Source organism: Ruditapes philippinarum, unplaced genomic scaffold (assembly GCF_026571515.1).
Source record: "Ruditapes philippinarum isolate M1 unplaced genomic scaffold, ASM2657151v2 ctg9148_1_1_1_1, whole genome shotgun sequence".
In the NCBI taxonomy this organism is placed as follows: Eukaryota; Metazoa; Mollusca; class Bivalvia; order Venerida; family Veneridae; genus Ruditapes; species Ruditapes philippinarum.
Genome location: NW_026861597.1, coordinates 1 through 27,097, shown reverse-complemented (window position 1 = coordinate 27,097; position 27,097 = coordinate 1). Strand labels below are relative to the sequence as shown.

At 32.6% G+C, this 27,097-nt stretch overlaps 1 protein-coding gene across 1 annotated transcript; it reads right to left on the bottom strand.

Annotated features, from left to right (window-relative positions):
• LOC132716266 (GATOR1 complex protein DEPDC5-like) lies at positions 1 to 26,386 on the bottom strand (the record flags this gene model as incomplete). The annotated part of the gene is given in 17 exon segments (XM_060699499.1): positions 1 to 114; positions 4,509 to 4,598; positions 5,174 to 5,238; positions 5,603 to 5,679; positions 5,961 to 6,070; positions 7,090 to 7,299; positions 8,030 to 8,271; positions 10,124 to 10,220; positions 11,076 to 11,115; positions 11,932 to 12,010; positions 13,054 to 13,127; positions 13,874 to 13,935; positions 19,738 to 19,872; positions 20,922 to 21,109; positions 23,349 to 23,421; positions 25,729 to 25,798; positions 26,246 to 26,386. Coding segments are annotated over 17 exon segments (1,867 nt in total), but the record flags the coding sequence as incomplete, so codon positions are not given.
• Positions 26,387 to 27,097: the final 711 nt, after the last annotated feature.

The window sequence follows — 27,097 nt, the reverse complement described above, 5'->3', positions numbered from 1 at the left end:
TTATGCCGGCACAAAAGTTTTGTGTATTTTCAATATCAGCTGTCAGAATCGGCTTTATTAGGCGCGATTCCGCTTGATTGATTTCTGCATCATCTAGAGGGCGCCAATCTTGTCCTGGAAATTCCAAAACTCATAAGCTTAAAAATAACTGGATTTTTGAAAAAGAACTGGAAATTCCTAAACTTTGCTTAATATAATACAATATCAAAGCCTGATTATACTTACATATCTGTACAGTGCAACCTCCCTACAACAGCCAGTGGTCAGACAGTCCAAAATTGACTGTTGTAGAGAGGTGACTGTTCTGAGGATTTGTGTCATGTTTAATGTTATTGAATTATGAAGGGTTGTAGAGACATGTGGCTCATTGGATACTTGAAATAATTAAATAAATATTGAACTAGTAACCGTGATACAAAGCTTAAAGTAATAACTCTGTTCAATGTACGGCTGAAAAACATGGATCATGAAACAGAACCAATCACTATGCTAAAAATATTAACATTTTACTTGACATAAAATATTGATGAACAGCTCAATCTAGAATCATGAATCTGGAAATAATAGGGTAAAAATAGTTACATTGATCTTGACAGAGACTATCAATGGACAGCTTTATAGAGAATACCATGCTGGTGTCTGATCTTACAAAATTTATCAGCCGAGGACTTTATTTTCATGCCGAGCCTTTAAATATTATATCAGACACATGTTTGGTATTCTATTTATCATGTTTTCAATTTTAGTACATTGTATTTGTTTCTTTCTTTAAATTTCAAATGAAACAAAACCTGTCAAGAACCTCTCGAGTTCATATTGAGCATAGTAATATGCCAAGGCTCATATCTATATAAAGTAGTCCCGAACGTTTTTAGTCAAATGTAAGAGAGACTTTAATAGTCAAAAATTATATTTGTTTCAAAGTTTATCAGTTAAATATTTTCAAAAACTTAAAAATATTTTACACTTTTTATTTTATTTTAATATGTTGATAAAGCTGAGGGTGTCTAATAAAGCTTTATTTATCAAGCATGCACTTTATCAACAGAAATCAATCATGACAATGTAGTGACATGATATAAATATAACAAGTGTATCAATGTCTCAGATGAAGCACAGATGATCAGAGGCCTAGTGGCTAAGGTGTCTGTCTCTCAACCCAGGGATCATGAGTTTGAGCCCTAATTGAGTCGTGACCCTGTTTCCTTATATAACATCAGAGCTGGTTACAGCCAGGAACTGGGTCCAAGGTTATAAAGTATATTCCTGAGCTTTAACTCAGATCTCAGGTATTTGATTTACAGAAACTAGAACTCCGCGAGTCGGATGTGTCGCCTTGTGAACAATATAGTTTAGGAGAAATGGCCAGGACAAAAATGAAATTTGAAAATCAACAAAGGGCAATAAATCAAAAAATAAGAAATGCAGAGCAGCAGTTTCTGTGCACTGCACTTCTTATCAATAAGATCTATCATCCTATTAAGTTTCAAGTCTAAAGCTTTTATAATTTATGAGAAATGGCCTGGACAAAAATAAAGTTTGAAAATTAACAAAGGGCAATAACATAAAAAATAAGAAATGCAGAGTACCAGTTCTTGCGCACTGCACTTCTTCTTAATGAGATCTATCATCCTATGAAGTTTCATGTCCATAGCTTTTATACTTTAGGAGAAATGGCCCAGACAAAAATTAAGTATGAAAATTAACAAAGGGCAATAACTCAAAAAATTAGAAATGCAGAGTACCAGTTCTTATGCACTGCACTTCTTCTTAATGAGATCTATCATCCTATGAAGTTTCAAGTCCATAGATTTTATACTTTAGGAGAAATGGCCCGGACAAAAATAAAGTATGAAAATTAACAAAGGGCAATAACTCAAAAAATAAGAAGTGCAGAGTACCAGTTCTTGTGCACTGCACTTCGGGTCATTGTAAGAAGCATGCATACCAAGTTTGAAGTCAATCCGACTTATAATGACTGACTTATGCTTCGGACAAGCTTAAGGGGACGCCGACACCGACGACACCGACAACGACGCCGACAACGACACCGCCGACAAAAGTAACCCCTATATGTCACCTTTTTCAAGGCGACACAACTAGCATAGAATGTATATTGACCAATGAAATTCCTGACAATTGAGCCAGAACAAATATATTTAAACTAGAATGAACTATAAATAAAAGGGTATACAGTGTAACTTCCGAAAACCGAACACCCATGGGACTTGTCAAAAAGTTCGGATTTCAGAGGTTTCCGGAATTCAGAGGTTTATGATAATGTGGACAAGACTAAGCCACTTAATATCACTAAATATCATATATAATAGTCTTTTAATCAAGGTAAAGATGTGAATGAAAAGAATACATTTTTATCTTACCTGCAAATGCTTTTGAATTTCTATCAGTTGGTAGAAATATTGTTAATTGCATAAACTTACATATCGTCCGATGCTAGTTAATTAATTATTACATCAAATGCAATAAAATCGCTAAAGACGTTTGATGCATACATTGTCCAATTAATTGTCATTTAATCCGCTAATAAACACTTCAAATTAACTGACCGCCGTAAATTACTTTGATTAACCCCATCACTTCAAACATACCATTTCACAGTTTGTGATTTTAACGCGTGTCAAATTACACGATCACCGCTAATTAGTAAACAATCGATAGGGAGATTAAATCTTCCTGCAGGGTAAACATTCTCGATTTACAATGTATTTCACACCTTTGGATATTTCCGGTTTTTGGAGGTAAAATTGCATTGATTTGACTCTAATTTTACGAAAATATCGTCCGGAATTCAGAATTTAGAAGTTCCGGAATTCAGAAGTATTATATTAATAGAAAATAGAAGGAAAAAAGTCGGGACCGAAAAAATTGTTCGGTTTTTAGAAGTTTCCGGATTTCAGAAGTTCCGGAATTTGGAAGTTACACTGTAATTATAATAACTTAAAAGGTAGTTCTAAGGCTGTCGATTAGCTAATATTTTGAAAAGTTGTCCATCATTTCAATATAGCTATTTTAAAGATCCTGTAACACAATTTTTGTATGGTTTTATATAATAAATTTAATGCTCACAATATTGTAAGTTCCAAAAAGCATTATTTGCATACAGGATCTTTAAGACTATCTAATTCCATAAGGGCATGAACATTTCTAGAAACTGAGGATGTTATACACTAGCATCTAAGTCTCATTCTTTCTAGAAGATTCTTTCTTGTATTCTAGAAGATTCTTTATTGATTTCTAGAAGATTCTTTATTGTATTCTAGAAGATTCTTTATTGTATTCTAGAAGATTCTTTATTGATTTCTAGAAGATTCTTTATTGTATTCTAGAAGATTCTTTATTGTATTCTAGAAGATTCTTTATTGTATTCTAGAAGATTCTTTATTCTTTCTAGAAGATTCTTTATTCTTTCTAGAAGATTCTTTATTCTACTTTAGAAGATTCTTTATTCTTTCTAGAAGATTCTTTATTGTATTCTAGAAGATTTTTTATTCTTTCTAGAAGATTCTTTATTCTACTTTAGAAGATTCTTTATTTTAATGTGTTCTTATTTTTTTGTGAATTCAGTAACGTGAATTCAGTAACTGACATATGCTCTACACTTACACAGTTAACATATCACATAAACAGATATGACACTTAACTAACTTGAGCAATATTTATCAAATTTCATGCTTGACTAATTCCATGGTTACAAGACTGATATAGATGGCCAAGCTTTGACAATCATCTGTCAATATTAAATTAACAACAACACCTTAGACAAAATAAAAAATTTTATCATGAACTTGTGAAAATTGGAAATTTTTTCTTTTTCTTTTGCCTTATACTTCAAAAATATTTTAAAATGTATCGGTAACATTCAATTTTTTAAAAGAGAGGGGCAAATTTTTTAAAAGAGAGGGGCAAATTTTTTAAAGAGAGGGGCAAATTTTTTAAAAGAGAAGGGCAAATTTATTAAAGAGAGGGGCAAATTTTTTAAAAGAGGGGGGGGGGGGTCACTTGATATTTTAGACAGATCATATTTCATCCTAAAGATTTTCCACTATCAACTACTGGTCAATCATCATTATAATACACATAGTCAATTCTTTAAAATAAATAGTCAATTGAGTTAAACTTGACAATGAAAAAATTAGCATAATGTCACTATAATTACAGGAGTTTTCAATGCTCAAAATATCTCAAACAATTAAATCTTGAGACTTAGCCACTATATTCAGTTAAGAACCTGGAGTAAAATAAACTTTTCAAATAAGCATGCTGTTCACTCTTGTTTGTGACCAAATTATTTTAAATGCATAAAATATACATCAAGAAATTTTTTGTTAATCATCAGATCCATTTTTGCATCAAAATGCTGTGGATTCAGTTATCATAATCAGAAGCATTCAACACATGTCATTCAAAAAAATGTAATGTAAAAAGTATTAATATGAACATTTTAATATCTGTTTCAACTAAATGAATGTTAAATTTAGTAAATCTACCTGTTGTAAGTTCTGGTGACCATTCCTGTTCACCTGTCGGACCCCACATGAATGACTTTTGACCTTTAAAGTCCCTGTGAAAGCTTCGACCTGCAGTTAAAAAATGTTCTATAAATAGCTATTTCTACATTCAAAAAGATGTTCTATAAATAGATGCTGAATGAATGTATATATATTCTGTTCTACAGTATCAGGTTTTGACTTCTAAACTGAGCAAGTTTAATACTTTTTATTTCTACGTATAAAACTTGTTGGATTTTTTAACCCAAATTTCAACACATTTTTTATCTTATCTTGGCGGTTTGTCCACCTAACTGACATTCCTGGATAATTTACCAGTATTTAACAAGTTTTCCCCAAGTGACCGACTTCTTATTCAAAATGATTACAGAATCAGTGGTCAGAGATAAAAGACAATTTGACAAAATGTCCATGCTTATTAGTCAAATGGAAATTTCGCCTAACCTGAGGCTGGAACCAGTGACCCTTGTATATCAAATCCTTATTATGTTAAGTCTGCTGAAATTGAAATAAGAGTTCTGATAACTGTGACTTACTTAAATTTAACTATAGAAGTTTTCACTCACAAGCCATACAGATTTTCTCATAAAAATTAACATGAATATGGAGGCATGCTGATTTAAAACAACATATACAACACATACCATGATCATGTAACCCTACTTTCCGTAACGGAGAAGCCCCTGACATACTGGTCAAGTCATCTAGCCTAAAATATAAACATCAATTCTGTTAAAAATATAACATTGGTAAGTTGAATTGGATGTAAAACTTTATATGTTCATTAAGTTTAAGTATAATAGTATAAGAATATGTACATAATTATGCTAAAAGTCATATTTGTCAGTTTATATGGTCTTCTACCTACACCAAGGAAGGGATATAAACCACTTTATGTCACTATAACAGAGCACAGTCATTTTATATAATAATGACAGAATAAGAGTATGTATTAGTTCAGACACCTAGTATGATTGTGGCTGAGAACAGACACTCTATATATATTAGTATGGCCTTGAAAATGAGCTTACAACTACTATAATAACAATATGAATATGATTTGTGAAACTTACGTGCTCGACTCTGAAAGTTTATCGCTACTTTTACTATTTCCTAATTCTTTCCTTGCCCTGACAGCTAACTCTGCAGCCTAAGGAAATATAAAACCAGAAATATTTTATAAAATCTTTTTCTTTAAGTTTAATAACATCCAGATATCAATGTGTACATATTGTATTTGTTAAACAATTAAACTGGAAGACCGGTGTTCTAGCAATCTTCTCCTTCAATACAGAACTTAGTAACCAAAGGTTTAAAAGCATCTTGTCAGACGACATGGATGTGCAGGCTATCCTGGATCTATTTCTGGTGACATAAGCTTTTCACCACAGCATTCAAAGGCAAGATTATGAAAAAAACCTAAATGATTACCTCTATGACTTCAGGAGTGAGTTCACAAAGGTCAACATCTTCCTGATCATTGTTGTCATTATAACTGTAGGTATGGACATGATGTGTCTGTACAGCCACTCCACGAGGGTCTTTAACATAATAAAGTTCATTCATAATAGAAGACAATGAGAAACTGTAAGAGAGGATATAGATGCGTGAGTGTTGATTCAGCAGGTACCTGTGGTGTACATCAAGCTCCTGAATTCTATACTAACTGAAACCAAATACTAATCAAATAAGCTTAGCCTTTTGAATGGTTTTTATGATTAGTATTTGGATAATAATAAACAAAAAATATTTACAGTTTTTTTTCAAGTGTGTACTAGGTTGAGGTGGCGGTCAGGAGCTCCGACAAAAACCCACATCTGTGTCAGTTTCAACAACACTTTTATTATTACAATATTATTCTTGAGGCAAGAAGATAAATGAAAAACTTTACAGAAATGTTCCTATATACATACTAACATGATTTCCTGTCTTGTCATCCAAAGCAGAAAGAAATAGTAATATTTAAATCATGGTTTTTTTGTACAACCCCGTCAGGATTGAAGCTGAGGATAAGGTGGGCATTTTGTTTCTAACTGCTTAAAGGAGGTTATAATTCAGAAGTTTATTATCAACTGCTCAAAGGAGGTTATAATTCAGAAGTTTATTATCAACTGCTCAAAGGAGGTTATAATTCAGAAGTTTATTATCAACTGCTTAAAGGAGGTTATAATTCAGAAGTTTATTATAAAACTTTGTACAGAATATATAACTTCAAAAGAAGCAGTATGATAAAACCCAAATTTAGAGCCTTCTATTCTGACATATTTATGATTTTTTATTTCAAAATGAAATTAACTGCAATTAATATTCTGTGGTTTTTAATCAACCTTATCTCAAAGCATCAAGAAACTAAAAATGTTTCTAGCGGACTTAGATGCCCTCACATTCCACTGGTTTGTGAGTCTGGGACAGTCAGTCCCACTGCCAACTCACCCTGCCAAATAGGGGGCATAAAAACTTTTGATAATTTTCAAAATTTCAGCTGCCCAGACATGACACATACATTTTGTATTTATCCATGTACCTGAAAAAATGGAATGAAGAACTGTATTTAACATACCAGTTGGGAAAGCATGAATCCATCTTCTCCTGTTAGATGTCATTTTAAACTGCATTCTTGACGGTGCAAATGGGTTTATGAGGGCACGATGTCGCGTGTAATGGTTAAGAAAGTTTCTGTGCCCCACTGGTGAACCAGCACTGCCAACAATAGGTCTCAAACCAAGGTGTAAATCATTATCCGAGTCACACGCACCAAAAGGTTTTTTCGCTGAAGAATACATATAGAAATCAGTGGAAATGTATTTAATTTTTTTCTAATTTTTGTTTTAACAAAATTTGAATGTAAACAGTAATAAGGACTTACCTATGTGGTAAGTATAGTGCAGAAAAGTTAACTATAAATGCCAAATATATTAATTTTTTGAATGGAAAGTTAATCATAACCCTCAAACAGATGATGGTACTCTGCTACGAGTTTGCAATGGCTCAATTGGTTGATTCAAGTAAGTAGAGCGGCCTTTAGCTATTATTTTCTGTTGGAAAAACAATTCTAAAACTAAGTATTTCAGTAATTTTATCATGGAAAAGTAGCATCATATCACTGTTAAGACTTTTTCAAAACAGCATTTTGAGAGCTATTTATAACACTTTAGTGATGATGGTTTCTAAAATTAGAAGATTGGGTAACAAATCGTCCACTTTACTATATAGACAGCGGACTGGTTTATTAGAGGTATCGAGGGGTTCCTTATCGTTTTGGTGTTGTGTTGGTAAATTTCATTTTCCACTTTAATTCTTTTTATTTGACAATCATATGAAATGATTTATCTAAAAATTACATATTTATGACAATCTGAAGGCCTCTTTAACCAAGATGATATAATATAAGGTATAACAGTGTATATTTTTATAACTGTGCGTTGTATGTTATGAATATGGCTAAAGTGACTTAAAATAAAGCTAACTAAAATGAATAAACACGTTCTTATCGTACTTACGAAATATCGGGTAACATCCTAAGGAAGAGGAGAGGTCATCTCCGCTACTTGACACCGAAGGTATCGACATTTCCGGTGAAGTGCCGAGCTTCAGGTCAGGTTTCTGCACCGGAAGCAATGAAACATCATCAGAGGTGTGACGTGTACGAGGGATGTGGAATAATTTAGCCTCTAGAAAAGTCTGTGGATTTTGTTTCCTGATGTCAGACTTGGGACCTTTTGTGCTGCTAGCTTTCCTCAGACTGACAATAATTATGAATTTGATAACAAACTTAATTGATAAAGTTACGATATAAATTAATGTGTTAATAAAACAATCAATTAAGGGCACACTAAGCCTTAGAAATGAATAAGATTTTCTTTCTGTAGAAAGGACATACACATTCTTACAAAATTAATTAATTTAATTGCTGATGAAATTGAATAACTGACAAAAACTGGCTAAATAGTTTGTAAATTTGATTGACTATATGCTGTAGTAAATGAAAATAGAACTATCACTAAATGTGATTAATACCCCCACAAAACTGCTTCGGAAATGAGGAAGTTACTAGTAACAGAATACCTTGCAAAAGAACTGAAATAGAGTTATGGTTGTGGGCAATTAAGATAGTTGTGGTTCTTGTATGTTGCATTTCCTTTCAATGTGGTTGAACATTGATGAAGTTTTATTGAATTACTTTGTAAAAAGTCCAAAGAGTTATGCTTCTTGAGCACTGCATTTCCTCTCATTGCGCTTGACCATTGAATGAAGTTTCATTGAATTCTAAACATTAGATTTAAGTTATGCACCTGACAAGGAAAAGTATCAAAGGGCAATAACTCTGTTATTTGTCAAATGGTGTTATTGTTCTTGTGCACTGCACTTCCTCTTAATGTGCTTGACGATTGTATGAAGTTGTATTGAATTCCAACTAGTAGTTTTCAAGTTATGCTCCGGACAAGTAAAAGTAACAAAGGGCAATAACTTTGTAATTAGTCAAGATGGAGTTATGGTTCTTGTGCACTGCACTTCCTCTTATTGTGCTTGACCATTGTATGAAGTTGTTTTGAATTCCAACCAGTAGTTTTCAAGTTATGCTCCGGACAAAAAAAAGCAATGGAAAAGTAACAAAGGGCAATAACTCTGTAATTACTTTAGATAGAGTTATGGTTCTTATGCACTGCACTTCCTCTTATTGTGCTTGACCATTGTATGAAGTTGTTTTGAATTCCAACCAGTAGTTTTCAAGTTATGCTCCGGACAAGGAAAAGTAACAAAGGGCAATAACTCTGTAATTAGTCAAGATGGAGTTATGGTTCTTGTGCACTGCACTTTTTCTCAATGTGCTTGACCATTGTCTGAAGTTATATTGAATTCCAACCAATAGTCTTCAAGTTATGGTCCGGACAAAAGAAAGCAATGGAAAAGTAACAAAGGGCAATAACTCTTTAATTAATTTAGATAGAGTTATGGTTCTTGTGCTCTGCACTTCCCCTTATTGTGTTTGACCATTGTATGAAGTTGTTTTGAATTCCAACAAGCAGTTTTCAAGTTATGCTCCAGACAAGGAAAAGTAACAAAGGGCAATAACTCTGTAATTAGTGAAGATGGAGTTATGGTTTCTGTGCTCTGCACTTCATCTCAATGTGCTTGACCATTGTATGAAGTTATATTGAATTCCAACCATTAGTCTTCAAGTTATGCTGCGGACAAGGAAAATGCAATTGACGGCTGGACCGACCGACCGACCAACCACTGAGTGACTCCTATATACCCCCCCCCCAAACTTCGTTTCAGGGATATAATAATAATAAACTGTCTGCAAGTAACAGGTGATACTAGTTGGAAATTCAAAGTTTCACAAGTCCTTGACAAGTTAATAAAATTAATACAAACTTATCTAGAAATATTTCTGTTTAGTAACTTTCCTTGAAATATTTCTGTTGAGTAACTTATCTAGAAATATTTCACCTAGAAATATTTCAGCTTGGTTACTTACCTAGAAATATTTCTGCTTGGTAACTTACCTAGAAATATTTCTGCTTGGTAACTTACCTAGAAATATTTCTGCTTGGTAACTTACCTAGAAATATTTCTGCTTGGTAACTTACCTAGAAATATTTCTGCTTGGTAACTTAAACACCTGAGCATCATATTCATCATAGTCTACAAATGGGAAGTTATCATCATCCGAACCATAAGACAGTTCTAAAAATAGAACACAGAATCAATATAGAGTACAGTTAACAATATCATCCCAAGAGCCCAGATATTATATTAGCTACAAAGGTTTTTGAATAAGTAATGATACACTACTTTTATATATAAGCATCTGCATAATGATTGATCCTCTTTTCTCTATCTTTCTCTCTGTTAGTCTCTGTCTGTTTGGTTTAAGGCGCGCCAACACAATTTAGTTCATTTGGCACCTGGGGGGAACAGGAAAGATGATATAGGCTAACCTGGGATGTTACAACTTTACTTAAAAGCAACACCAGGGGTCAAAACCACCTCACCTGCTGTACCCAAGACATGCATACACTCCAATCATTTAGTTGCCTCTTATGACGACAGGGGGATAAATGGTAAATGATAAATTTTTTGGCTCCCTTGAAGGCATGCAATTTTAAAAGGCATTAGTCTTCCTCTTATTAAAAAATTTACATATTTACCATGCAACTTCGCATTTGGCATTTTTCGGCCTTGTCGGAAAATAAATGCAAGAGGATTTTGTCCTTTTGGCTTTTGTCCTGTTTCCTTATTGTCATAGTTGGCAATTCTTAATGATTTGAGAAGACAAGGGAGGGAACTCTTCTTAGTAACTGCAATGGTTTTTGTCTTTTTTTGGAGGTGGGTGGGGGGGGGGCGGGGTACCTTTCACAGAGTGCTAGTTTTAAAGTGTCTGTCATATATAAGTGAGAAACTACATGTAGGGATATTAATTTCAATACATAACTAATCTCATTTTGATGAGAAACAAAATAAACAAAATTTCTTTCTTCCTCTTCTTTAAATGACCATTCAAGGTCATATGAACTAAAATTGCATTGTATGAATTCCTACCTTGTTCTACAACAGCTTCTTTCTGCTTCTTCTTATCAAACTGAAATATATATTACATGAGTAATTTCTATATTACCATGACAACAGTATTATCTTCAGGATGAAATATTCATCCCTGATAACATTTCCACAGATTTAGAAAGTCATTTCCTCTGGTATGTGGCACACATTAGTATGAAAAAATAAGTGAGAAAATGAATCTATATACTCATTTATAATCACACTGACTCACAATGTGTCTACCCAATCCCTTTGTTTAGTCATTTATTGAAACAAGCACTTTGATTAAACCTCCAAAATATTGTTTATTTACACATGATATAGATAGATTTTATGTTTAAAGTAACATAATATAAAGGATATTAAATGAGTGTATGTTAAATACTGAATTACTGAGTTAAATAAAATATCATTTAATCAATGAGTTCAATAAATTTAGTAGTGAAGCTAAAGGAATATAATATTCTATTTAATATCCAAAATAAGAACTTTTTGCAGTAAAAAGAATATGATTCAAGTTTTTCACTGATGCTTATATAGTGTAACGCTAACATTTAGCATGTCTTTATGCTTTGTTTGTACAGAGCAAATGATGTCACATTAAAATATAAGCATGACAGTGCCATTTTTTCAGTTACAAAAACGGCACAGGTTCCGGCATGTGATAAAGAAAGTCATAATTAACTACAGACAAACAGTCCATCTATCTGCATCTTAAATTCTTATGTAAATTTGTTTCTGAAGAGAAATTCCATAATGATGGACTCTAAAAAATGAAATATAAGAGTTACAAGCACTTACAAAAACCACATGCATTCTTAAATTATAGTCTGTATAATCTTTGGAGTTTACTCACTATTTCTGGGGGAATTTTGATCCTTGGAACAAACGTCTTGTTAGAATAAAACTGAATCTGGTTTTTCGATGTATAAAAGCTGTACAAATAGAGAAAATACAAATACTAACCAAAACAAATGTAACATGAGATCCATACATTAAAGATATACTATGCTCAAATATAATATAACAAAATATTAATAATTGCTACACAGTCTCTTTGTAAATATGATATAAACATGTTCTGACTTCACACAAAGTAGATATGTTATGTTTAAAATTTTACACAATATATATAGGTGGTCACAATATGAAAATTGAATCTCATTAAAAAAAAATGGCAGTTTTTTTGGGGTTTTTTTTAAAGAGACTAATTTTACTTGACCTGTTATAGGGAATGCAGATTCCCATACACAGCATATTCATTCATTTATTCAAATTAGATATATTCAGGGAGAATTTCATAGATTTTAATAAATTTTGATAGTTAAACTATTTTACTCGAGGATGAACACAGTATATCTTTAACAAACAAGTAACATTTTAACAGCATGGACTTTAATTTGTATAATTTCAGTGTATTTATACCTTGGACTGTTTTTAGAAATAATGGAAGTTACTATAGAAGAAGCAGCTTATTTTTCACTTCATGTAGAAATGATATTATTGATAAATCAGTAGTACAAACAAACAAGATATTATAAGGCTATATTATTTAAAGCTGCATGCCTCCAGATGAGACAAAATATTTCAATAAAATCATACTTCAGAAATATGTACTACAATTTTAGAAAAACCAAAATGTTCCAAGATTCAAGTAATATTTTACATGTTATGTGCGGTTAATGACTGATTTTTCAGTATTTACAACTATATTTCTACTGCATTACTAACGCAGTAAGCGATATTTATGCATTTTTGTCCACTTTTTGGTAATTAACGTGGGTTATAAGGGCATTGACTATGTGTAAATTGCTTCCTTTTGGTTATTTCACAATATGATACATTCAGATACATTTTCAAAATTTCATGAAAATTGGAGTGAATCTGGGGGTGCTGCTTTTAAGATGGCATTTAGCACAGATATTGCATATTACTCAAGTTTTTTATTTATTTATTTATTTATTTATTTATTTAATACCTGTGATTCATCCAGTGGGGAATGTTGTAATCATCACCAACTTCAAAAGCTATTTTATGATTCTTGCTATGGAACTGAAAAAGAAGACAAATTCCAAACACATAGATTCATATTGTGAACGTTAAGAACAAATTCTAAACACATAGTTTCATAATGTGAACATGAAGAACAATTCCAAACACACAGATTCATTTTGTGAACATGAACAATTCCTAACACATAGATTCATAATGTAAACATGAAAAACACTTCCAAACACACAGATTCATAATGTGAACATGAAGAACAAATGACAAACACATAGAGGTGAACATTTGTGCTCAGTTAAATTTGAAATCCTTCGATACAAGTAAAAGTTTTGCTTCAGACAAGCGTTTTTCAAATGAAGTTTCATTAAAATTCCTCAATGAGTGTAGGAGATGTGCTCCAGACAAAATTGGCTGTCGCCTACCTGTCCTGCTCGCCAGGGAGAAACTATAATATGACCCCTTTTTCAAACGGGCATATAAAACGCGGCCAATAAAACATGGTTATTTTATGGGTTTTGGATACAGATCTAAAATTTTGACCCAGAAGGCATGTGTGAAGTTTCATGGGAAGTTATGGAGGTTGATCTTGTATACAACTGAGTTATAGACCACGAAAAATGACCTAAAATTATGATCTCAAATGTGTCAAGTGTCAAGTATTCGAATATCTTTGGTGATTGATAAGATACCATATACATGGAAACCATAACCATGGGTGTGGCAACAAAGCATGGATAAATGGAATATCCCATTTTTTCTTCAAATATTCTAGCTAATACAATTCAATGTACCTTAAATAAAGGTGCAGCGTGTAATGGTTGTTCTCCCATGCACACAAGGTCACTTCCAACACCTGTAATAAACATATTTAAACAGCAATTAATACAAAAACATAATTAAGGATAATACCTAGAATGTAAAGAATATTTCTGGCTTTTTCACCTTGACCTGTACATAAATGGATTATTCATCACTCCTTTCCCAGTACACGCTAGACAAATAAATTTTAATTTTATTCTATATCCTTTTTTCATACAGGTTATTCATAAGCTGTGTTATTAATGTACAGTCTATTTATGATATTTCCCTTGTTTGGTTGCTGATACATGTTTGGCTGTATAACAGAAAAAAAAAATTGAATATTTGAATGACTGTTTGTTTTTATTTTGGTGTTAACTGCCGAACAAATAAAAAATCTTCTTACAATTATAATTTTCTAAAATTAAAGTATAACTAACTATTCTATGTGTTGCTTTATGCAAGTATGTTCCTGATAGAGTAAAAATTAACATGCATTTCCTGTGCCTTTTTCACTTAGCTAGTTCTATCTTCTATTTTCAATGACAGATCTACTGCTGTCAAGATGTACATCAAGTATAATTTATTAAACAATTAAAAAAGTTGCCATAACCATCTGAAAAATTAGTGGTCTAAAGCCAAATTCAAACTTGACATGTATTGTAATGTATGCATATAAAACAAGAGCCCCGTTTGAGCCGGGTAATGCTCCCTGAATATGTTTTAAACACAGGAAAGTACACATCTTGTAGTTTCAGAGTTATGTCCCTGGAAAATGTTCAAAGTGCAATAATTCCAAAATACGGCAAGGCAGAGTTACTGTTCTTTGCACTGCACTTCTAATCAATGGGATCTATCAACCAACGTTTCTTGTTGATACCTCTTATGGTTTTTGAGTGATGTCCCGGACAAAGTTCAAAATGTAAAAATAAACAAAGGGCAATAACTATAAAATTTGGCAAGGGGAAGTTCTGCACATCTTCCCATTGAGATCTATCTACCTACAATGTTTTATCTTGATATCTCTTATAGTTTTTAGAGTTATGTTCCAGACAAAGTTCAAGTGTTAAAATTAACAAGCAATTATCATAGTATTGCAAGCAATCCATAAGTCCCCTACCGGTAAGAGCCCAAGCAACATTCTGAAGGGCCATTGGCCATTCACTTAGGTTCCTATCATAAGTAAATTTGTTGAAAAAGTTCTTTAAAAGTGATCACAGGAAACAGTTTTTATGTACAGACAGACGGACTGAAGGACACTCTAAAGTTATTTTTTAAACATCCCTGTTATCAAAATATAACATTTTTAAAATCCTATCATGATTGAAGAAGTTGGAGTAAAAATTACCAATTTCTCAAAAAAAAGTATAAGTTCATTAGAGGCATAATTCTGGAAATAGTCTTGTTAGAGTATTGAACACTCACAAATGTTGAGTGACAGACAATAAGAAACATTTATATGAAGTTTGAAGTAGATACATTCAGAAAAAGAAGTTATTAAAAAAAACAATGTTTTTTTCATGAAAATTTTAAGTTCAAGGGAGGTAATTCTGATAAATTTTGTGCTAGAGTTGTAAACCTTGTCACTTATGATGTGGCTGATGACAAGCAACTTATATTTAAAGTTTGAAGAAAATACCTGAAGAAATAAAGAACTTATAGTGAAAAAACTTAAAAACTAGAATCAGAAATCTTGAAATTCAGTCTATTTGTTGCCATAGCAACCAGAATTTTCAACATAGGAAGATAAAAAAGGATGTGCATAATTTCCATACTGCCATCTACCCATATGTGAAGTTTCATAAACATATTTTCAGTACTTTTTGTGTTATCACTGGATCCAGGTTATGTGTAAAATTTGCCATATTTTCAGTCTATTTGTTGCCATAGCAACCAGAATTTTCAACATAGGAAGAAAAGAAAAAGACGTGCATAATCTCCATACTGCCATCTATCCATATATCATGTTTCATACAAATATTTTCAGTACTTTTTGTGTTATCGCGAGATCCAGGTTATGTGTAAAATTTGCCATATTTTCAGTCTATTTGTTGCCATAGCAACCAGAATTTTCAACATAGGAAGAAAAGAAAAAGACGTGCATAATCTCCATACTGCCATCTATCCATATATCAAGTTTCATTAAAATATTTTCAGTACTTTTTGCGTTATCGCAGGATCCAGTTTTGTGGAATTTTCAACATAGGAAGAAAAGAAAAAGACGTGCATAATCTCCATACTGCCATCTATCCATATATCATGTTTCATAAAAATATTTTCAGTACTTTTTGTGTTATCGCGAGATCCAGGTTATGTGTAAAATTTGCCATATTTTCAGTCTATTTGTTGCCATAGCAACCAGAATTTTCAACATAGGAAGAAAAGAAAAAGATGTGCATAATCTCCATACTGACATCTATCCATATATCAAGTTTCATTAAAATATTTTCAGTATTTTTTGCGTTATCACGGGATCCAGTTTTGTGGACGGACGGACTGACGGACGGACAGACGGACAGACAGACGGACGGAGGGTAAACCTAAAGTCCCCTCCGGTAAACCAGTAGGGGACTAAAAATTATTAAAGGGCCATAACTCTGACAAAAATCATTGAACCAGAAAATGCTGACAATATGCACAACTAGACTTGGTACTGATCATTCCTGTAAAGTTTGGATGAAATTGCACCAGTAGTTTATGAGCAGTAGTCTGGACAAATTTTGTGACGGACGGACGGACAGACGGACGGACAGACAGACAGACGGACAGATGGACAGACAGATGACGGAGAAGTGATCCCTATATGTCGCCACTACTCCGTAGAGGCGACACAAAAAACATAATCTCCTTTTCAAATAATCTGTCCTTGTTTTTTTTTGCTATTTTACGTCAAGGCCAAATACCTTACACAGTAAGTCTTAAAAAACTTACTAAATATACTTCTTGTTTTAGTAAAATCTCCTTATGTAAACCTGCCTGCTTTATAAAGCAAATAATTGATCTACTGCCTGCTTTATAAAGCAAATAATTGACCTACTGCCTGCTTTATAAAGCAAATAATTGACCTACTGCCTTCTTTCTAAGCAAATAATTGACCTACTGTCTGCTTTATAAAGCAAATAATTGACCTATCATTTCTTTACTTATTACCCCTAGAATGATAATACAAAACCAATTTGATAATAATATCATTCTCACTTTACATTTCCCTGCTTTTGACTTGTCAATCTTACTATCATAATATAATTCTAAATTAACAAGAGCTGTCACAGGAGACAGCGAAGCTCGACTAATAAAATACTGGACACAGTAAGGAGGACAAAACTATGAAAGAAAAATCAATTATGTATAATTATGTATTAAGTTATAGTAAAAAAATAACATTTGTTAACATAAATTCCAAGATCAAGGGGAATAATTCTAGAAATAGTCATGCTAGAGTTATGGATCTTGCCACACAACATTTGTGTAATGATAAGAAATATATATTTGAAGTTTGAAGTAGATACCTTAAAAAGTAAAGAAGTTATTATATTTCTTAAAGAAAATCCTAAGTTCAAAGAGAGATAAATCTGTAAATATTGCTTCAAGAGTTATGAACATTGTCACATAAAATGTAATTGATGATAAGGAATAAGTATTTGAAGTTTGAGGTAGATACCTTTAAAAGTAAAAAAGTTAAAATAAAAAATAACATTTTTCTAGTAAATAAATCTAAGTTTATGGGGAGATAATTCTTGCAATATTGGTGCTAGAGTTATGAACCTTGTCACATAAGATGTGGATGATGATAACGTAAATATATTTGAAGTATGAAGTTGATCCCTTTAGAAATAAATAAGTTACAGTAAAAAATAATATTTTTTATGGAAAATTCTAAGTTCAAGGGGAGATAAATCTGAAAATATTGGTGCTAGAGTTATGAACCTTGTCACATAAGATGGGGATGATGATAACGTAAATACATTTGAAGTATGAGGTTGATCCCTTAAGAAATAAAGAAGAAACAGTAAGAAATATTATTTTTTGAGGAAAATTCTAAGTTCAAGGGGAGATAAATCTGAAAATATTGGTGCTAGAGTTATGAACCTTGTCACATAAGATGGTGATGATGATAAGGTACATATATTTGAAGTATGAGGTTGATCCCTTAAGAAATAAAGAAGTATCAGTAAAAAATAGTATTTTTTAAGGAAAATTCTAAGTTCAAGGGGAGATAAATCTGAAAATATTGGTGCTAGAGTTATGAACCTTGTCACATAAGATGTGGTTGATGATAAGAAACATATATTTGAAGTTTGAAGTTGATACCTTAAGAAATGACAAAGTTATAGTGAAAAATATTTTACTGCACCAAAACTTTAATCTAAAATCTGGACGCGGACGCCGACGCCGGGGCGAGTAGGACAGCTCTCCATATACTTCGTATAGTCGAGCTAAAAATCATTCAGTCTGCTTCTGATTTTTCCATATAATTATATTGGAAGCTTATGATCTAAGAGTAAGATGTTTTCTTAAGATGTGAGAAATCTAGGGTTCAAATCCCATTCCAAACAAATAATGAAATTTGAGTGTCTTTTTTAAGTGACGTGAACATTGTTTCTAAAGATAAAAGCTAAAATTTGTAAGAATTAAAAAAAAATATGGTTGTGTTTAAAAAAATATATATATACATCAATCATAATTATTTTGATGCAAGTTACAAAAAATTATGGTAAAGCAAATTTTCATATGTATCAAATTCAAGCTGTTATTTTTTACAGCCAAAACTCTAGATGGTAAAAGACCAACTTGCAATATACCTTTGAAGACATTTTTAACTAAGGTCTTATTACATGCCACACACAATGGGTACTGGATTTAGTAATTATATCAGGTGCGGTATTTTTAATTCTTTAAACTGGGGAATTTATTTTAATGGACATGCATTTATTTCAGTAAGATGACACAAAAAATTGTTGAATGCAATGATCACTGCATGAAATCATTCTTATGAATGTTTAAATAGGCACAAAATGAAAACAAGAATGTAAATAAGATCCAAGATCCATATCTAGAAAAGAATAAAGGTCATTAAAAGCTGATTCATATTGGTGCTAATATGGGACTGTAATTCTGAAACTTTTTTTTTTGGTTCCGCAATTTTCAAACATTTAATATAAAAAGATTTTGTCCGCTCTGTAAGACTTGATAACTTCATGGTTACACAACTGTCTCCAAGCTAAATCTAAGGAATGCATATCGTAATAAACTGTTGGTATTATTAATGATTTAGGATTTCAAAGACAATTTGTGAATGTAACTTGGATACAGAAATATCTGATCAGACGGACGGACAAATATCTTACAATAGTATAAGAAGTCTTTAAAATCCATAACCTGCAGGAATCAAAACTGATTAGCCTGTGCCACGAGTAAAGATCCCTGCCAGCTTGCCCATCTGTGCAGTCTGACTAGGATCTATACTGTTGGTGGCTAATTTTTTGTATGTAAATATTAAAATCCTTTAAACTTTGAATGGACTGTTCCAAATTCAAAGCAGGACAAGTTCATTACATAAATTCAGTAGGGTTAAGGGGATAACATATCTAGGTAAGGAGTCAAACAAATTAAAATAAGACCTCAGGGCTTTTTTTTTCATAGGTTGAAGAAGCAGCCCAGCCCTTAATTTTTGGGGAAAATTACATGATATATTTGCAAAAGTGGAAGAAAAAAGTTCATGTCAATTCGTTTTTTGGGGAAAACTGCATGATTTTAAAGAATTTTTCTTTGAGGAAGCAGCCCTTAAATGGTCCCTACTATAAACAAGAAAAAAAAAAGCCCTGGACCGGTGTATGTGAAAATCAAAAATACAAACCACAGTCTATCGTTCTCTGCTTTGTTATGTTGGTAAGTTCCCGGTCCACCTCAAATACTCCCGCCCCAGGCGTTATTACCACTGCAACCTTTCCAGTTCGGTCAAAGTTCCGGTCCATGTAATAACGTTCAAATACTGAAATAAAGCAGAAAGAAATAAACATTCTTTTGTAACAGAAGCAGGCCTTTTAAAAAAATTTCAAAGTCCCTCGTCCTGCAGGACAAGTAGCTTCTAAATCCAATGTGCAGGCAACATTTTTCTACATGTCCTGCATCAAGTTCTTTTAAATTGTACTCATAATTGCGGGATGACTTAAGAAATTTTCTTTCCCTCAGAAGTAACTCAATACCTTTAACCTTCTGGTGGCAACTTAAATTACCCATGCAACCAATTCAGACCAAGATCAACCAGCACATCCGTGCCATCCAATCATGGTCTCCACTGTTCATTTTTCAGTCAGTACTTACAATGAAAATTAACCTAAAAATAATAAATGGTTTTGTCCAGACTGAGTGATCTAAGAAATTTAGTGTGTTCAGATTTAGAATAAAATAACATTTATTTGTTCAATGTGATAACTACTTTACCCAGAGATGTAGATAACAGAGACAAGCAACTCTTATAGGTGTTTTGTATCAATTAAAACTTAATGAATGTATATTTAATCCGTTTTGTAGAAAACACCATTTGAGAGTTAAATCTTTTATCTTTGCTGCATGTTAAAATATTGGTAACTTTCTATGCCTTTCATTTTAAAAAAAATGGCAGAACATATCAACAGTCTGTTTTGCGTCATATGCATAGTTATTTAACAAAACTTAATATGTAGTTCACTTCAAAAATTGATCATTTATTAAAATGACAATTAACTGTAATTTTTTTACCTGCAGACATAGACAAATATTTAAGCTTTAGAAAGTGTATTCTTGTACTGAATTTGATATCGGGTAAATAAGTTTTACTTGCTACAAGTTTTATGTTAAGCAAGCATGCATGATATCTAAACTGGCTTGGAAGTTCTCTGTTTTCTATGTCTCTGCTTTAACTTTTCCTGATCATACATACAAAATTGTAAACTAATATAAAATATTAAAAAATATTAAAAATCTTACTATACTCATGTGAAATTTATCAAAACTTTGTGCAATTCTGAGTTGATTAAATAGTTTATAATATATATTTACAATTAAGAGACATGTTAAGGGTCTCAAGAAAATTCCCTTGCGCAGCTGCAGAGTTAAATGCCTTGGGAACTTTGTACCCTCGCAGTGTGTGGTAATTAAGGACCCATTTAGAATACTCGTTGAATATCTTCCTCAGCTGTTTGATTGTTTCAGTCCATTCCTCATATCTCTCATTCTGAACCACAACTCTACAAAATACAGTACACACATTCAAAAACAAACACGCAAAAACCAAGGCAGATTTTCCAGATGCAAAGTAAAGCAATCTTTGAATAAGAGTATCCTACCTGAGGTTAAAAAAAAGATATTTTGTTTTAAGTTGATCTTTTGTTAGGATGGAAAATCTAGTGGAGAAAGGTTATTCAGTATCCAAAATGCTATTTTTGTTCACCATTTATTGAATTCACTTCTTACTGATTGATTTGTCATTTTTTAAATATACATATAAGTATTAAAATCATGATATTTTTTGGATGTTTTTATTCTCAAAAATGTTAATAAACATGATTCCTTCTAAAAAATTACTAAAGAATTTGAATTGGTGGAAAAGTACACAATTTGACATTCAAACAACATCCTCCAAATATTTTGATAGAAATAACCATTTAGATGCTGAAATAAAACAAGATTGCATTTGAGAAAAATGCTATGCCACCGCATGGTTCAAATTTCATAGCTGTACATCAAAGGACAAGAAAGTAGGTAACATCATCAAAATCTAGGTCACCTGATATCAAAGTTCAATTTTACAACTAAACCTGTGCACATAGTCAAAATGTCATTGCTGTACATCAAAGGACAAGAAAGTAGGTCACTGTCCCCTTGGGCAAGGCATAATTTTTACCCAAGGGTTTAATTCAAAACAATTTTGATACAGGTCCACCAAACAACATTTCAAGTCAAATATCTAAGCTATAGCTTTCTCCCATTCAGAAAACATTTGTTTTACTATGTGAACATAATGAGAATCACTGCCCCTGGGCAGGGCCAATTTTGACACCAGGGTAAAAATTTGAACAACTTTGGTAGAGGACCTATAAATGATATTATATATCAAACATCAAAGCTCTATGCCTTGTACCTTCAGACAAAAATATTTTTTATTTTTTCACTATATGTACATAATGAAAATCAATGACCCCCGGGGCGGAACCAATTTTGACCCCAGGGCTATAATTTGAACAATCTTGCAAGAGGTTCACTACACAATGTTTCAACTCTAGCCTTTGTAAATTAAGAGAAGATGATTTTTTAAGTTTTTACTATATACATATAAGGAAAACCTATGGCCCCCGGGGGCGGGGCTAATTTTGACACAAGAGGCAAAATTTGAATAACTTTTGTAGAGTACCTTTAGATGATATTATTTAACAAATATTAAAGCTCTAAGCCTTGTACCTTCAGACAATCAGATTTTTTTGATTTTTTACTATATGTATATTTTGAAATCAATGACCCCCAGGGCGGGGGCAATTTTGACCCCAGGGCTATAATTTGAACAATCTTCCTAGAGGTTTACTACACAATTTTTCATGCAAAATATCTAACCTCTAGCATTTGTCAATTGCTAGAAGAATTTTTTTTGAAGTTTTTACTTTAAGTTTTTACTATATACATATAAGGAAAACCAATGACCCCCGGGGCGGGGCCGATTTTGACCCCAGGGCTATAATTTGAACAATCTGGGTAGAAGTCTACCAGACAATGCCTCATGCAAAATATCTAAGCTCTAGGCCTTTTGGGTCTTTACCAGAAGGTGTTTTAAGTTTTTACTATATGTACATATATTGAAAATCAATAACCTCGGGGCGGGGCCGATTTTGACCCAAGGGCTATAATTTGAACAATCTTGGTAAGGGTCTACCAGACGATGCCTTATGCAAAATATCTAAGCTCTAGGCCTTTTGGGTTTTTACAAGAAGGTATTTTAAGTTTTTACTATATGTACATAGTGAAAATCCATGACCCCCGGGCGGGGCCAATTTTGACCCCAGGGCTATAATTTGAACAATCTTGTTAGAGGTCTACCAGACAATGCCTTATGCAAAATATCTAAGCTCTAGGCCTTTTGGGTCTTTACAAGAACATTTTTTAAATTTATTTTTATAATTCCTTTTGGTTGCCATGGCAACCAGATTTCTGCATGGAATGAAATTCTTTGAACAACTTTGGAAGCCCTTCACCCAAGGAACAATCCTGCCAAGTTTGGTTGAAATTGGACTAGTGGTTTTTCACAAGAAGATTTTTTAAGTTCACTATATAATCTATATAACACACGCAGAAACACACACACAAACACACACACACACAGGTGAATCGCTATATGCCACCGCATCGCAGATGCTGCGGTGGCATAAAAACAAAACCACAACATATTAATAATTTTCTGTGAGCATCATAAGGAGACCTAAATTAGCTTAACAGTACCTGTAAAAGTCCTCATAAAATCTCCCCAGGTAATCTTGTTGTAAACACTCCTGCATGTACTGTGGAAACTCATCTAAAATAATAACATTTCTAATATATTAAACTTTATAACTTAAACACATTTCATTGAAAACAAGGCTGTAAATTTGAAACAAGAGGGCCATGATGGCCCTGAGGTCGCTCACCTGTATATAGGCCCCTGGAGCGGGGCCAGTTTAAACCCCAGGGCTTTTATTTGAACAAACTTGGAAGACACCCATTAGAAGATGTTTCATGATGTTAAGTTTTAACTACACACATATAATGAAAAACAATGACCTTCCCACCCCCCACCCCCTGGCAGGGCCAATTTTAATCCAAAGGCTTTTTTTTGAAAAAACTTGGTAGACACCCATAAGATGTTTCATGCTGAACATCTAAGCTCTAGCTCATTGGGTTTTTTAAAAGAACATTTTTTAAAGTTTTTACTATACACATATAGTTAAATAAAATGACACCCTGGGGCGGGACCAATTTTTGACCCCAGAGCTTTTATTTGAACAATCTTGTAGACACTCATTAGAAGATGTTTCATGTTAATATCTTAGCTCTAGCTCTTTGGGTTCTTTAAAAGAAGATTTTTTTAAGTTTTTTACTATATGCATATAGGGAAAATCAATGACCCCCTGGGGCGGGGCTAACTTTGACTCCAGGGCTTTTATTTGAACAAACTTGGTAGACACTCATTAGAAGATGTTTCATGCTAAATATCTTAGCTCTAGCTCTTTGGGTTCTTTAAAAGAATTTTTTTTAAGGGCTGTGACTAAAAAAAGGATTGGAGCACCACACTAAATACCGTATTCCGGTATATACCGGACAAGGCGCTTGAATGATAAAATGCTAAAATCTTGTCTTTTTACCCAACGGAATGAACTTTAACAGGTCTAATTCATCTTTTCACACCGAATCAAGTACGATAATCAAGGAAAAATGTAAAATTCGGCGAAAAAAACGATATTTGTCTATTTTGTGATCATGATTTCTGCAAGCGTCTAGAGGTACTGCTCCAATCCTGTATTGAGCTAAATCCTTTTTTAAGTTTTTACTAAATGCATATAGGGAAAATCAATGACCCCCTGGGGCGGGGTCAATTTGACCCCAGGGATTTTATTTGAACAAACTTGGTAGACATCTATTAGAACATGTTTCATGCCAAATATCTAAGCTCTAGCTATTTGGGTTTTTTAGAAGAAGATTTTTTAAGTTTTTACTATATGCATATAGGGAAAATCAATGACCCCCTGGGGCTGGGCCAATTTTGACCCCAGGGATTTTATTTGAACAATCTTGGTAGACACTCATTAGAAGATGTTTCATGCTTAATATCTTAGCTCTAGCTCTTTGGGTACTTTAAAAGAAGATTTTTTTAAGTTTTTACTATATGCATATAAGGAAAATCAATGACCCCCTGGGGCGGGGCCAATTTTGACCCCAGGGATTTTATTTGAACATTCTTGGTAGACACTCACTAGAAGATGTTTCATGCCAAATATCTAAGCTCTAGCTCCTTGGGTTTTCTAGAAGAAGATGTTTAAAGTTTTTTCTTTTGGTTGCCATGGCAACCAGAGTTCTGCATGGAATGGAATTCTTTGAACAACTTTGTTAAGGCTTCACACAAGGAACATCCCTGTGAAGTTTCATTATGATCTGCCTTATGGTTTCAGAGGAGATGTCGTTTGAAAAGTGTGAACAGACAACGTACGACGGACGACGTACGACGGACGACGTACGACGGACGACGGACAAAGAGTGATCCTAATAGCTCACCCTGAGCATATGCTCAGGTGAGCTAAAAAAAAGTAGTAAACTGTGATGGCTAATATTTTCTTTGGTAGGTGTGATGAAGGAATGTTTTAACATGCACCAAGTCCCTGGTGTGATTTATACTCACAGTGAGCCATTGTTAGTGACTTTAAAGCTGTATGCCTCCAGATGAGCCAAAATAATTCAAGAAAATCAAACTTGAGAAAAATGACTGAGATTTAAAGAAAAATAAAATGATTCAATTTACAAATGCTGCGTGCCACACGTCGTCTCAATATTTAGATCATTTCTGTGAAAAGGTTGTAAAATGCGACTTCAATTAACAAAGTTATGAGCCGGACACGAATTCGGGACGTACGTACGTACTGACGGACGGCCAACCTGACGACTATATGCTCCTCCAAAATTTTTTCGGGAGCATAAAAAGACAAGATTGCTTTGTTTATTTAGATTTTATCCTGTACATATCACGTTTCACGAAATATATAAATGGTACAGTTTTATCATTTTATCAAGCAGATGATTGCTCAAAGTTTTATTAAGTAAAACATGCTAGTTAAACATGCTAGTTACAAACCTCTCGAGTGGGCCTCATAAAATGTTCTTGAAAACATTACAATAGTTACATCATGCAGACAACACTGTTCCTGAAATTATTAAAAAAAAACAAATAAATATCAAGAAAATGTCACACAACAAGGTTTTCTGCTAATATTGCATGCATGACAAAAATACACAAAGGGCCATAACTCTGCAAAAAAATTATTGTATCACAATATCTAACTATTTGCAAAAGTTTATTCTGGAGATATTAATTCTATGCAGGTTTGGCTGAAATTCATTGAGAAATGTAAAAATCCAACATGATATCTTATTTTACCCAAAGACACTCGGCTACTGACAAAAATCATTTCTTTACTGAAAAAGATGTGAATATATTTTTGTTTATACTGTAATGTTTCATAGTTTCAGGATACAAATGTATCTACATGTATTTTCTATCTTGCTTGTGAGTCTATATCATTTAAGTTATTAAAAATCAGATTTAAAGTCTGCATCTTGGACCATGTATAAAAAGGTGTAAAATCAAGTACCTTCCATTTAGCATATAAATCTGTTAAAAATCCGTTCACTGCCTTCTCAAAGTATAAGTCGCCATTTATGTCAAAATCCCACATTTCTGAACTCATCTGAATAAATATCTGAACAACAGCAGTGGAACTTCTGTATACAATCTGGAAATAAAACAAATAAATCTGTTATTAAAAATCTATCAAAACTTAATGCTTGTACATTTCTTTATTTATTATACAAATCATACAAAGGTGTAAAAAGGCAGTTTCATGCTATTGAAAAACATCATTTAATCAACAAAAGTAAAGTCAAATGTTTAAAAAGAACACAATTTAACAAATTTACATGCACAAAAATTGTACATTTTAATAAAGAAATGGGAAACAATATTCCTCATTTTATTCCTACACCACTAAATTATGCGTAAATGATCTGCTCTGTTTAGAATTTGAGATAGTAAGTAATTAAAGGGTATAAATCTATATCTTTTGAAATACTTATATAAAATTGATCAACAGTAAAATTGTATTAGATTCATTATTATATGTTTGATTCCCGAAAAAGTTGTAACATAGAATGACTATATTATTTAACATAGATAAATATTGTACGTAAACAGAATAAAATGTTTCGAAACAAAATATTATTTGCTATTTTAAGTAGGGTTTTAACCATTCAGTTATGATTTTGTGCATGGGTCAATCGTTTTAAGACAATTATCTACCATGTTTATTTCATACAAGCATTTTGGAAGTATTCTTTTTTAAATTCAAACAATAATCATGAAGAAGATATATTATTAGTTATAAAGATATGTTGACAGGTTAATATGGCCCTATAAAAACGGCTGTTTGAAAAAATATTAACCCGAA